Source organism: Myxocyprinus asiaticus, chromosome 20, assembly GCF_019703515.2.
Source record: "Myxocyprinus asiaticus isolate MX2 ecotype Aquarium Trade chromosome 20, UBuf_Myxa_2, whole genome shotgun sequence".
NCBI classification, from domain to species: domain Eukaryota; kingdom Metazoa; phylum Chordata; class Actinopteri; order Cypriniformes; family Catostomidae; genus Myxocyprinus; species Myxocyprinus asiaticus.
Window position 1 is genome coordinate 4,297,294 of NC_059363.1, and position 13,423 is coordinate 4,310,716.

Below are 13,423 nucleotides of genomic sequence, written 5' to 3' on the forward strand. Positions count from 1 at the left end.
CTAATTTTCCAGAAATTACATCCTGGAATTTAGACAACATTTTGGTGGAGGTGTGTAAAAGGTAGCCATTAGTATAAAACACAAAGTTAATGGGAATAACAGATATGGTACCTTTACCTTTAAAAGAGTTTGTCTGGCAATTTTCATGTGTTAAAGTGGCCTGTATACCTTGAGTTCCTCCATACAGTCTTGGATCAGTGACTGGTCAGAGGAACCGTTCGGATCTTGGCTTTTGAGGGCCACCTCGGCTTCCACAATCCAGCGGGACAGAGAGTCCAACAGCTCGTTAAAGGTCTCATAATCCCGAACTCCAGCCTGGGTGAATAAAAAATCCTCAGTAAGTGTCTTAAAATGAAAATATTCCACTGTCTCAGATCATCTTTGCTCACCTGCAGCGCCACCTGCTGTCTGCTCAGACTCTGCGCAACAGCGCTTAGGCGTTGAGTGAGTGAAAGGTGATCAGACTGGATGGAGGCCACAGCTGACGTGTCCACTTGCTGTTTGAGCTGCTCTCCCAACTCCAGTAAGACATGCAGAGATGCCTGGACTGGAGCCTGAGAGCGTAGCAAATCCTGATAGAACACAGGGTGAGAATAAATTATATATTTTTATATATTAATACATTAATTAATGTATTTGATGAAACCAAATGGAATAACTGATAGCTTGTAAGTCTTTTACTAACGAAAAGTGTTTTATTGCTATGCAACGTATCCTAAAAATGAAAGGCATGCACACACAAACACAGGTACACACACTCATTTAAGCACACAGACAAGTTCAGTTCCACTCACAGAACAGTCTTGGATCCACATGGACACCTCTTCCTCTGTAATGTCTTTCCGACTGGCAGTCTTCAGCAGCTGGTTTGCTCTCTCCTCTGAGCTCTGCACACTGGACTCACTCTGTCCATAAAGATCTTTATAATTCTGCCAGAGCTGCAGGAGAGCCTTACTGCTCTTCAGACGCTCCACGATCTCCTCCTGCAGACTGTTCCACCTGAAGACCACAGCACAGAAACTGAACTGTAAATAATCAACTCGTTTTTATTTTGGTTGAACTATCCTTTCAAGCAGTGTCACATTCACCTGGCGTTGATGTCTTTGAGCGTGCTATTGAGTGAGTCAGACACAGAAGGATGGCATTCCTCCAGTAGCTGATGTGTAATGGCACCAAACTTTCTCAAACTGCTCTCCTGCTCTTCAAGATCCTCTTGCAAATTCTACAGATGTCAGAAGACAAACACAGACCATTTACTGGATTTTGAAGGCAGGTGCATCATTCGCAGCATGATCAATGAACAGGGACATAAGTTGTTTCTGTATTTACCTTTAGATTCTCCACCTGTAGTTGTGATGCCTCCAGAGATCCAGTGAGCAGACGATAGCGGGACACAGAGTATCGTCCCTCCGTTAGGTGACTGTTGATCTCTTCAGACGCTTGTTTGTACTGACTCCACTTGTCCTGTACTGACTTCAGACTGATCTTCAGCTGCCCGATCTGACGACAACACAAATATGTACACACTTTTCATATAGAAACCCAGAGGAAAACACATAAACAATATAGTGTGTGGGTCACTGGCAAATAAGATTGTCTAAAGTGATAAAAATGAAAAATCTTTAAAAAAGCTAGTTAAAAACAAACGTCAAGTTCGTAGATATATAATCTGTGTCCATTTTGGTTTCACACATTTTTGGAAAACATTTATAGCATTTTCTACAAAACAATAAATAAAAAATAAATGTTTAATTACTTTAAAAATGTAATGTGGTGCAACAATCAAGTTATAAAAAAATAAAAAAAACTTTCCTTGCACCTTGAATACATCAGTGTACACAATTTAATCACTAATTTCAAACATATTTTTCAAGGTAAATATTTATTTTTTCTTTTTTACAAATATCATTCATTTTTGAAAGATAGATAAGAGTATTAAGAAGTTTTATCGGGGTTATACCAAATGACCTGAAAAAAATTAGCATTTTCATAAAAATCAGAATATTGATATGTAATAATATTATAAAATTATTATTATTATTTTTTTACTTCACACAGAGTCTTTAAGGGGTCCTTTTTTGTCACATGATAAAATAGCTACCTACATGTTGGTTACACAACATGACTAATTTGGTGGTCAAAAGTTTTTCAAATATTAATCATTTTAAAACAAGACTCTAAATTGCCCCGTTGGTGTGAGTCCCCCAGCCACTAGGGGCAGCGTTAGGAAGGTCATCCGGCGTAAAACCTGTGCCAAGTGAAATATACGGATCATGGATGGTCTGCTGTGGTGACCCCTAACGGGAGCAGCCAAAAGAAGAAGAATCATATTTTAAAACAAAATTGTTTCACTTTGTTTTTTTTTTTGTTTTTTGTTTTTTTTAAGAAATAATAAAATATTCTTCTGCACTAATGCACTACCACCAACATTTCTTTTATCGAGAATTTCAGCATTTTTTTTACTGTCACCGGGCAGTTACACCACATGACATTTTTGACTTTAGGAAGAAAACATATAAAAATGACTTTACATTTAAAATGTATTCATCATAGTAGATGTGTATTTAAAGGGATAGTTCACGCAAAAATGAAAATTCTCTCATTATTTACCCTCATGCCATCCCAGATGTGTATGACTTTCGTTCTTCTGCAGAACACAAACTAAGATTTTTAGAAGAATATTTCAGCTCTGTAGTTCCATACAATGCAAGTGAATGGTGCCCAAAACTTTGAAGTTCCAAAAAGCAGATAAAGGCAGCACTGCAGTAATCCATACATCTCCAGTGGATATATCCATATATTCAGAAGCGATATGATAGGTGTGGGTGAGAGACAGATCAATATTTACGTCCTTTTTTCCTATAAATCTCTACTTTCACTTTCACATTCGCATTCTTTGTGCATATCACCACCTACCAGTTGGGGCTGGTCAAAAGGTGGAAATTTATGACATGGATTAAACTACTGGAGTCCTTTGGATTACAGTTCTGCTGCCTTTGTGCTTTTTGGAGCTTTAAAGTTTTGGTCACCATTCACTTGCATTAAATGGACCAACAGAGCGGAGATATTCTTCTAAAAATCTTAGTTTGTCACATCTGGGTTGGAGAATTTTCATTTTTGGGTGAACTATCCCTTTAAGTAATTTTATGAGGGAATTGCATTTTTAAAACTTTTGAACAGATTTGTTCAAAAATGAGCTCCACATTATTGACCCTTATCCAATTGTTAAATGTTAAAAGGGACATACAGTATATAGATATGCTCTTCATATGTAGACACTAAAATTCACAAAACAAAGCTCTTTCCCCAGCCTACCCAGACCATTTATGGAAACTATCCTGCAAAAACAACAAAATCAGAAATCATGGTTATGATGTCACAACCATGAGCTCATTAAGATAAAACTGCCCACATTTACACATCAATGCCTATTGATGACAACGAATGACAGTGTCAACAGCACCTGTACCTGTTTAATTCTAAGGGTCAAAGAGAGGGTGGAAAATGGGCAAATAAAACAAAAGTATGACTTTGTTTTGATACAAGAAACCTTGACTAACATTCTAAGTGGGCTTCAAAGAAAAATAAATACTTCAAAAGTTCATTATATGATCAAATTAAAACAAGTAAATACCAAGTGGTCCAGGTTGGCCCATGTGTTATTGAGGGCTTGGAGTGTTTCCATGACAACAGCACAGGCTTCATCGGTCTTGTTTTGAACGAGAGCACAGGCCTGTTCCTCCACTCTTTCCAACTCCCTCTCCTTCTCCTTTATCATCTCCTCAATCTCCTGAAGTTTTATATAAGATAAAGATAAAAAGACAGACAAAAATATAAAGGTGGAGGCCACCTTATGGAGATCATATTAAATAAGTTTAGGAGACGACGGTCAGACCTGGCAGTCTTTGATGGCATTCTGCACTGAAGATATGTTCTCAGTCTTGTGTTTCCTCTTGAGTCTGTCCTCCTGAGTGCACAGCCATGCCTGAAGACTCTGAACTTTCCCCTCATATTCCACCCAGGATGCCAGCAAGCCCTCCAGGTATTGCACCTGAATCAACAAACATTAATGCAGTTGGAACTGAAATGATTCCATAAAAGTTTGTAGAGAAAGTATGATGGATTTCAAAACAGTGCTGCCTCGCAAGAACTGTAAGATGTATGACTAACAGAGTAAGGGGCTGTTCAGACTGAACTGTTCTTGCACTATAAAAAACTAGAAGCACGTAACAAATAGAACAGAATGCAGGTGTCTCCAGTAGATTTGGGTGTAATCTGATTACAAACAAATTAGTTACTGTAATCTAATTAAATGTAGTCAAAATGTAGTGTAACAAATTACATAAAATGTTTTGCAATCAGATTACAATTACTGACTTTCAATTAAAGAAATATTTTGGGTTCAATACAAGTTAAGATCAATCGATAGCGGGGCCTGGGTAGCTCAGCGAGTATTGACACTGACTACCACCCCTGGAGTCACGAGTTCGAATCCAGGGCATGCTAAGTGACTCCAGCCAGGTCTCCTAAGCAACCAAATTGACCCAGTTGCTAGGGAGGGTAGAGTCACATGGGGTAACCTCCTCAGTCGTGACTAGTGATTCTCGCTCTCAATGGGGCACGTGGTAAATTGTGCATGGATCGCAGAGAGCAGCATGAGCCTCCACATGCGGAGTCTCCGCGGTGTCATTTACAACGAGCCACATGATAAGATGCAAGGATTGACGGTCTCAGAAGCGGAGGCAACTGAGACTTGTCCTCCGCCACCCGGATTGAGGTGAGTAACCGTACCACCACGAGGACCTACTAAGTAGTGGGAATTGGGCATTCCAAATTAGGGAGAAAAGGGGATACAATAAAAAAAATAAAAAATAAATATATATATATATAATTTTTTTTTAAAGATTGACATCATTTGTAGCATAATATTGATTACCACAAAAATAAATTTCAACTAGTCCCTTTCCAAAAAAAGCAAAAATCTGGATTACAGTGAGGCACTTACAATGGAAGTGAATGGGGCAAATCTTTGGAGGGTTTAAAAGCAGAAATGTGACGCTTATAATTTTATAAAAGCACTTACATTAATTCTTCTGTTAAATCTCATGTATTATTTCATCTGTAAAGTTGTTTATATTTTCATTTTTACAGTCATTTTAGGGTTTGTTGACATTACATTGTCATGGCAACGAAGTTGCACAATTGGCTAGAACTTTACACAGAAAAGGTTAGCAAGCGATTTTCTCACACTAAAATCATGTTAACACACATATTGTTTAGGTCTTTTGGCTATAATTTTGAAACAGTGAGTATTTTAATGTTAAAAAATTGGCCCCATTCACTTCCATTGTAAGTGCCTCACTGCAACCCAGACTTGTGCTTTTTTTAAAGAAAAGGGCGGGGCAAGTCAAATGTAATTTTTGTGGTTATCAACATTATGCCACAAATGCTGTCGATTGAGCTCAACTTGTACTGAACCCAGAATATTCCTTTAAGTTAATAATTTGTATGTTACTTGGGTTACACACGTTTTTAAACTATTATTACTTATGTAGAAAACATTTTAGACAGGAGGTACGTTCATATGCGCATCTGTTTGCGTTTCAGTGAGAGCTGAAGGGCGTGCGCCCCTAATGAGTCATTGTAAGGCTGAGTGTATCACTTGTGTGCAACAATGAACAAGGATGAACTACAGACATTATTTAGAATTTGTTGCATGAAAAAAAAACTTTTCTGTGAACAGCATTTTAGAAAATAACGTAAAAGTAATTTTGCATGGAGTAATGAAAAGTAAAGTAACTTCAAGTAAAGCAATGTGATTACTGTTTTACAGAAGAAAATGGTAAATTGTAGTGGATTACTATTTTGAGTAACATTTGCAAAACTGGTCTCGAGCCGCATTTCACCCAATAATTGTTTTTAAATTGTTATTAAACTGTCTAAAACTGCGCTCCTGAGCGAGACATGCGAGCAATGCAACGGTCAAAGACGTCCGTTTTACGCATTTACATATCTGTACAATCTTAAGTCTCACCCTCTCTGTGATGCGTGTCTGCAGTATCTGCCAGCGGCAGTTCATGGCACCTAATTTCTCTGCGAAATCCGTCTTATCACTGCGTTTGCTCTCCGCGTCCTGACCACTGATCTGCGGCACTGACTGATTCACAAAGTCCACAGTGAGCTGCTTACAGTTCACATCCACTCTGAAGCCCTGCATAGAAAGTAGAGGAAATCATTCAATCTGTTAGTACAATTATGGTAATATATAATTATTCTCATGAAGCCAGAGTTTTAACTATCATCACAAAGTGTGGTCCACATTGCACCTTATTCTGGAAAAGAGCCGCCCACTTAGACAGTATGCAGACCTTCATAAGGGTAAATATCGGAAGTTAGACATCTTTTGAGTGCAATTATGTGGCAACAGAATCTGTTCTCACCTTGTAACGCTGCAGGTACTCTTGGATGACATTTGACCCAACAGCCCCTTTGAGATTTTCTTCATCCTCTTCTATGACTCTCTCCATCAGTGAAATCCAGTTCACAAGCTCAGCGATAGCTTGACGAGATGCCAGCTTATCCATCTGAGACTAAAGCACAATAAAACAAGGCACAAAAAAAATATTTATTCCTTTAAAAACAATATGAATCAGCGTTCGCATCACATTTAACTCCAAAATGTGATGTATTTCCTAGTGAAGCAGAATTTTCAGAGGGAAATAATGTAGGACAGGACTTAAGCACATAAGTTTGTTTGGAGTGTGCACCATGCTGGTCAGTACCTGGTGGAGTTTCTCGTGTACCACAGGAATGCGGGCGACCAGTTCAGCCCACTGTGAGTCCAAGTGGGCGAGTTCAGACCTCAGAGATGCAGTGTCCATCTTTTTCAGTCTGAGCAGCTGGTTTCCTTCATTTAGTACTGAGGTCTTCAGACTAGAGCGAGTTTCCACCTCCTTACTGAACTCCTGTAGAATAGAGAATACAACACATGGCACACATTGCATTCAGTGGGGAGTGGTGGTTATTGCCCAATGGTTGAAGGCAGGTCTGGGCTGGTAATCAAAAGGTGTTAGGTTCAAACCTAGGTATTTCTAGGTTTTCCATGACTGTGGGAACATTTCTAGATTACCCAAGATGTTGTAAATGTACTGTCATTTTGAAAGCATTAGCTAAATGGTAAATTAGAAGGGTAAAATGTTAGTCAATTAAAACAACATGAAGTAGCATTAGTAATGTATTTACTTTCACTGATGTCATGTAAGGACATTAAAAAGAATTTGCTTTATCAGTCAGAATTTCATTGGGTCATGAAAATTAGGCTATGTTATTGAATTGAATTTTTATTTTATTTTTTTGCTCGACAAAAGCATAACTCTCACATTGTAGACGTCATTTAAGATGACGAGTAAAATATATCATTTTGATGATAGATTATAAAAATGAATTTTCTTTAGATTAGCACAACTTTCACTGATGAATCGTAAACTCTCTTAAACTGACCTCTCTCATTTGTAGCATTTGGGAAGACCAACTCATTTTAGTGAATCAGTTCTTTCGGAGGATTGTAAGCTGTAAAGTTGTTAAAATCGTCATTTTTACAGTCATTTTAGGGTTTGTTGGCATTGCATCGTCTTGGCAACAAAGTTGTAAAATTGGCCATATCTTTATACAGACAAGGTTAGTAAGTGATTTTATCACACTAAATTAATGTTAACATGCATACTGTTTACATTTTGTGGCTATACTTTTGAAACAGTGAGTATTTTAATGTTCATACATTTCAAGCATACATTATAAATCGACTGAAGCACTATAATCACTTTAATGACAGAATTTTTCATTTTTGGTCAACTATTCCCTTAACAACATAATAATAAATACAATTTAGAGAAGCAGTTTCATTGTTGTCCATGGCAGTTAAATGCACAAAGGAAAGTCAAATTGCAATTTTCGAGGAGTGTTTATCCCTAGTTTCAATGAAAACTTGAAATACTGTATAATTGCAGCTGATAACAGGCATTTAAACTCCAAAATGAAAATTCTCTCATCATTAACTCACCTTCATACCATCCCAGATGTGCATGACTTTCTTTCTTCTGCATGCATTTGATTAAAACCATTTATTATGCTTTTTGAGTGAGATAAATTACGATTGCGATTTTATTTGGATTCTGATGATGAATTACAATTGAACATGGACATGTAATCGATTTTTTGAAAAGTGTTATGGGAAAGTATGCACTATGTCCATTGCACAAGCATGCATCTTCATTGCACAATATCAGAACAGTTGTTTACGTACAAGAACCACTTTCTCCCCTTTTCTTCCCAATTTGGAATGCCCAATTCCCAATGCGCTCCAAATCCTCGTGGTGGCTTAGTGACTCAATCCGGATGGCGGAGGACGAATCTCAGTTGCCTCCGCATCGGTGACCGTCAATCCGCACATCTTTTCACATGGCTTGTTGAGCGTTACTGCGGAGACCTAGCACGTGGAGGCTTCATGCTATTCTCCGCGGCATCCACGCGCAACTCGCCACATGCCCCACCGAGAGCATGAACCACATTATAGCGACCACGAGGAGGTTACCCCATGTAACTCTACCTTCCCTTGCAACCGGGCTAATTTGGTTGCTTAGGAGACATGGCTGGAGTCACTCAGCACGCCCTGGATTCTAACTTGTGACTCCAGGGGTGGTAGTCAGTGTCTTTACTCGCTGAGCTACCCAGGCCCCAAGAACCACTTAATCAAACTGATACTCTCGAGAAAGAGCTTCAGCTCTCACCTAATGAAATTATACGGTTATAGCGTCACTTAGTGATTTGGAACTGCAAATGCATAACTGTCACTGCAACCACGGAGGTAAAAAGGTAAATAAAATCTGTAAATAAACCAATTTTGCTTTCATGTTGTCTTTCATGCTGAATGACTGATGGTACACAGAATCTTGTAAAAGTGAAATGACATATTAGAAAGTTTGTAGAAACCACACTGAAACTACGTGTCAAATCTTGGATTCCTCAACGTTAAATAAATCTGACTAACCAGAAAAGCCGAAAGCTGGTCTTTAAGGGTCTCCAGTTCCTGAGGACCAGCCACAGACTGTGTGTTCCAGAACTCCAAACGCTCCAAAGCTTCCTGTAGCCAGCGGCTCAGTTCAACAGACTCACACTTATACCTGCCACAAACAGCACATATCATTACAAAGAATGTAGAATATCATCACTAAATGAATGAGCTTGAATTTCAATATGGACCTGGTCCAGTGCTTCAGGATGGAGTCCAGGCGCTGCAACTCCTGGTTGACTGTGGTGGTGTTGTTCAGCCAGTGTTCACCCAAAAGAGTAAGCTGGTTCTCCAGGCTGGGGCAGCTCACATATGACAGAAGCTGCTTGCCCTCCTCTAGCACCTGATATAATCTGTGTTGGTGCTCCATCAGACTGGGCTTCAGGGCCTTTGGTGGAGGCAACGGAAGATCATGATGGAAAGTTGATCACATAATGTTAGTCTAGTATTATCAGATTATACAACCTAATATGGCAATAATATCCATGTTGGAAAGTTACTTTGATGCCTTTTAGAAAGTAATGGACTGGGCCAGTACAGAAAAACCAGACATACCTGATAGAGCTCAATTCTCTTAGTCAGCTTCTCCTCAGTTTCTTCCTCCAGGCCTACGCTCGGCAGACTGCCCTCAACTGCCTCCAGCATCCGGAACAGAGTCTGGTAGTCCAAAACTAGGTGACTCCATGTCTTTTAAAAGGTGCATACAAAAGCACAAACAGATTCAGAGGGATGTAAGAGGTGGTTTCAATGTATGAAACATTAATGCTCTATTTACAGCAAATATGGTCATCTGTTACCTCCGAGATGCACTGTAGCTCAACTCCTCTCTTGTGTGCTTGTTTAAGAACGTCCTGAGCTCGAGCGAGTGTCTCCTCCAGAGTCTGACGCTCACGTGGCAAAACAAAGGCACTAATTTTCTTGTAAAACATTTCGGTGAGGACCATATGCCACTCCAAGCCTTGAAAAAACTCCTGGAAGATTTGCAGTTGCATGATGTATTTTAAACAAGGCTGCATTCAATTTTTCCCATTTGTTTAGTTAATAGTATACCTTGTGTTTGTCTAGAAGGTTTTGCACGTCCTCCACTGAGCTGGCAATCATCTTCTGGTCAGCGGTCATCTTGTCCTGAGCAGTGTCCACCAGATCAATCAGATCCTGCAGAACTCGCTCATACTGGTTCTTTAGCGCCATATTCTGGTTCAGCCCACTCCGCCAAGAGCCAACAGTCATCACCAGATCCTCATAAGCATCCTATCACGTACACAGAGTTTTAGAAGACTCAAAGAAATTAACTGTGTCCTAATTTCTGTATACTAATGAACCATAGATTGGGCCAAGATACTTTGTAAGATTGTTTTCTCTTAATATTACATTGCACAAACATAAACACTGGAATAAAATTGTACACTGTCCATGCACCTGTAGTTTCAGTAGCTCATTGGTGGAGAACTGGTCTGGTTGTAGCTCCGCCCCTCTGGCTTTCAGCTCTGTTATTTTATGCTCAAAGTCTTTCAGCGTCTCCTCTGCCTCGGCAATAGTCTGTCAGAACAAAATTACAATTAATAAGTAACCAGTAACTGTAAACATTGTTTTTGAATATTACCTCATTCATAATTTTTGTTAAGGAAAGTTCCAGGTTAAATACAAGTTAATCTCAATCAACATTTAAAGGAATAGTTCACCCAAAAATGAAAATCCTCTCATCATTTACTCACCATCATGCTATCCCAGATGTGTATGACTTTCTTTCTTCCGCAGAACACAAATTAAGATTTTTAGAAGAATATCTCAGCTCTGTTGGTCCTCACAATGCAAGTGAATGGTGACCGAAACTTTTAAGGTCCAAAAGCACATAAAGGTAGCATAAAAGTAATCCATAATCCATACATTTTCTTCTTCTTTTCTTTTTGGCGATTGTCACTTTTTGTGCATATCGCCACCTTCTGGGCAGGGAGGAGAATTTATAGTAAAAAAGGACTTAAATATTGATCTGTTTCTTACCCATACTTATCATATCTCTTCTGTAGATATACGGTAGATTTATCCACTGGCATTTTATAGATTACATTTCTGCTGCCTTTACATGCTTTTTGGAAGTTTTGGTCACCATTCACTTGCAGTGTGAGGACCTACAGAGCTGAGATGTTCTTCTAAAAATCCTAGTTTGTGTTCTGCAGAAGAAAGAAAGTCATACACATCTGGGATGGCATGAGGGTGAGTAAAGGATGAGAGAACTTTCATTTTTGGTGAATTATCCCTTTAAGGCATTTACAATGGAAGTGAATGGGGCCAGTCCATAAACGCTAAACTACATGTCATTTCAAAAGTATAGCCACAGGATGTAAACCTTACACACTTAAACATAATATTAGTATGATAGAATCACTTATTAACCTTATCTGTGTTGCATTATTTCTACCGGGATTACAGGGTTTTGTTGTCATGAAAACAAAGTTGTAATATTGGATATAACTGTACACAGATGAGGTTTGTAGGCAATTTTTTTCACACTAAAATAACGTCTTGTGGCTATACTTTTGAAACAGTGTGTATTTTAATGTTTATGGACTGGCCCCATTCATTTCCATTGTAAGTGCCTAACTGTAACCTCGATTTTCTTTGAAAATAAACAACGAAGAAGTCCAAATAATTTTTTTGTGGATATCAACATTATGCCACAAATGTGTTAATTGAGCTTAACTTGTATTGAACCTGGAACATTCTTTTCATTACTATGCTTTTTCTTACTTCAAACTGTTTGGGTGCTGTATGATCAACAACTCCTGCCAATTTCTGGATAATCTGGAATTTGCTTTCACCAAGCGCAGTAAACAGATGCTGCAACTCAGTCTGGAAGGACAAACAAGCACTGAGATGTTGTTGCAGTGGCGCATTAACATATGAATGAATGATGCCCAAAGTCTAATTCCCACCTGGAAAGCGGTGAGCTCCCACATTTTGCTCCGCATGGTGTCACAGCGGTGCTCCAGTGCCGAGTCCAGTGCTCCCAGACGCCGGGTCAGACAGTCGAGGGTGTCTTTCATCAGGGCCTGCTCCTCTTCAGATAGACCCAGACCTCCCCCTAGCAGCCCCTGACTTTGACTGACCTCTCTGGTCACCTCTGTCACTTCTTTTCCTAATGTCTGTGTGAGGCAAGTGAGCGTTTGACCAACATGACTTCACAAAAGATACTGTATTTTTTTATCAAAATATACTTAATTTAGTTTTACTTTTAAACTTTGAATTTCTAGCTAGAAATATTCACTGACGAAAATGTTAAGACCTCATGGTTGGAGAGCTGTGAGTCAGGGTTCTCCGTCAGTAACGCAGGGCTAGAAAACAGTGTGTTCTCCACATCATCCACCCAAGAGGAAGTGGCTGTGACTGCTGTATAAAGCTGCTGCTCCATTTGAATGACTTCTCTCTCTGTAGACTAGAAGCACAATCAAGCATTATACACTGTTTACATTGTGAAACATCCACTGACACATCAGTAAGTAAAGGTATGAAATAGGGATGTCCCGATAAAATTTTTTGGAGAGTACGAGTACTGGTAATTTCTTTTCAGTACTTGTCGATTTGATACCTGTTCGGCTTCATTACAACAAAACTAATCTGGACTTCTCAGAACCACAGTTACATATGTAACTAGCGTTTCTTTGCTTTATTTCTTTATAATGTTTCAGTTGTTAAATATAATACTGTGAGACTGACGATTTGAGGATAGCATGTTTATTATGCTTCAGCAACAGTTACTCAAAATACATAATCCAAAAATGTTATAAATATATGTTGTAAATATATTTTTTATATATATATATATATATACACACACACACACAGTTAAAAATTGCTAAAAATCTCAAATAAAAAAATAAAAATAAAAACAAAACAACATAATAATGGCCAACATGTTAAGGCTGTCTTTCCATAAGGATTCTTTTGCAAATATAAGAAGGTTCTTTTTCATGAACAGAAGCATCTCTGCATTTTAACCTGTTGGGCACTATGAACTCAGTTTTATTTTATACCGATTCCTTTTAATTTTTTCACAAATTCTGTTTTCCATTTTTTTTTTCTGAATTCTGTATTCGACAGTTTAAATAAATTTTATCTGCAAAAGGGTGTCTAAATAAATAAATTAAAACTTTAATGAAATGAAAATAGAACAATGAATTTTTATCATAAATTTGCATTATTTTATATTATTTTTTATTTAATTATTTAAGCTGTATTTTATATATATATATATATATATATATATATATATATATATATATATATATATATATATACACACAGCTCCTCACAGCACAATCCAAAATACAACATTGGAGTTATTTAGGTCACATAAAA

General features: G+C 38.2%; 1 protein-coding gene across 9 annotated transcripts in view; it reads right to left on the reverse strand.

Annotated features, from left to right (window-relative positions):
* The window catches only part of syne1b (spectrin repeat containing, nuclear envelope 1b), a 178,025-nt gene that overhangs the window by 40,636 nt on the left and 123,966 nt on the right, over positions 1-13,423 (reverse strand). For all 9 annotated transcript variants that reach the window (XM_051647295.1, XM_051647294.1, XM_051647299.1 and 6 more), the window contains 19 exons: positions 12,351-12,500; positions 12,001-12,210; positions 11,816-11,917; positions 10,487-10,606; positions 10,118-10,318; positions 9,865-10,038; positions 9,623-9,754; positions 9,259-9,455; positions 9,047-9,179; positions 6,783-6,965; positions 6,441-6,590; positions 6,035-6,211; positions 3,896-4,051; positions 3,635-3,790; positions 1,330-1,500; positions 1,089-1,222; positions 795-999; positions 390-572; positions 169-315 (listed from right to left, as the gene is read on the reverse strand). In XM_051647295.1, coding sequence (XP_051503255.1) covers positions 169-315; positions 390-572; positions 795-999; positions 1,089-1,222; positions 1,330-1,500; positions 3,635-3,790; positions 3,896-4,051; positions 6,035-6,211; positions 6,441-6,590; positions 6,783-6,965; positions 9,047-9,179; positions 9,259-9,455; positions 9,623-9,754; positions 9,865-10,038; positions 10,118-10,318; positions 10,487-10,606; positions 11,816-11,917; positions 12,001-12,210; positions 12,351-12,500 — 3,081 coding nt within the window. The remainder of the gene's footprint in view (positions 1-168; positions 316-389; positions 573-794; positions 1,000-1,088; positions 1,223-1,329; positions 1,501-3,634; positions 3,791-3,895; positions 4,052-6,034; positions 6,212-6,440; positions 6,591-6,782; positions 6,966-9,046; positions 9,180-9,258; positions 9,456-9,622; positions 9,755-9,864; positions 10,039-10,117; positions 10,319-10,486; positions 10,607-11,815; positions 11,918-12,000; positions 12,211-12,350; positions 12,501-13,423) is intronic.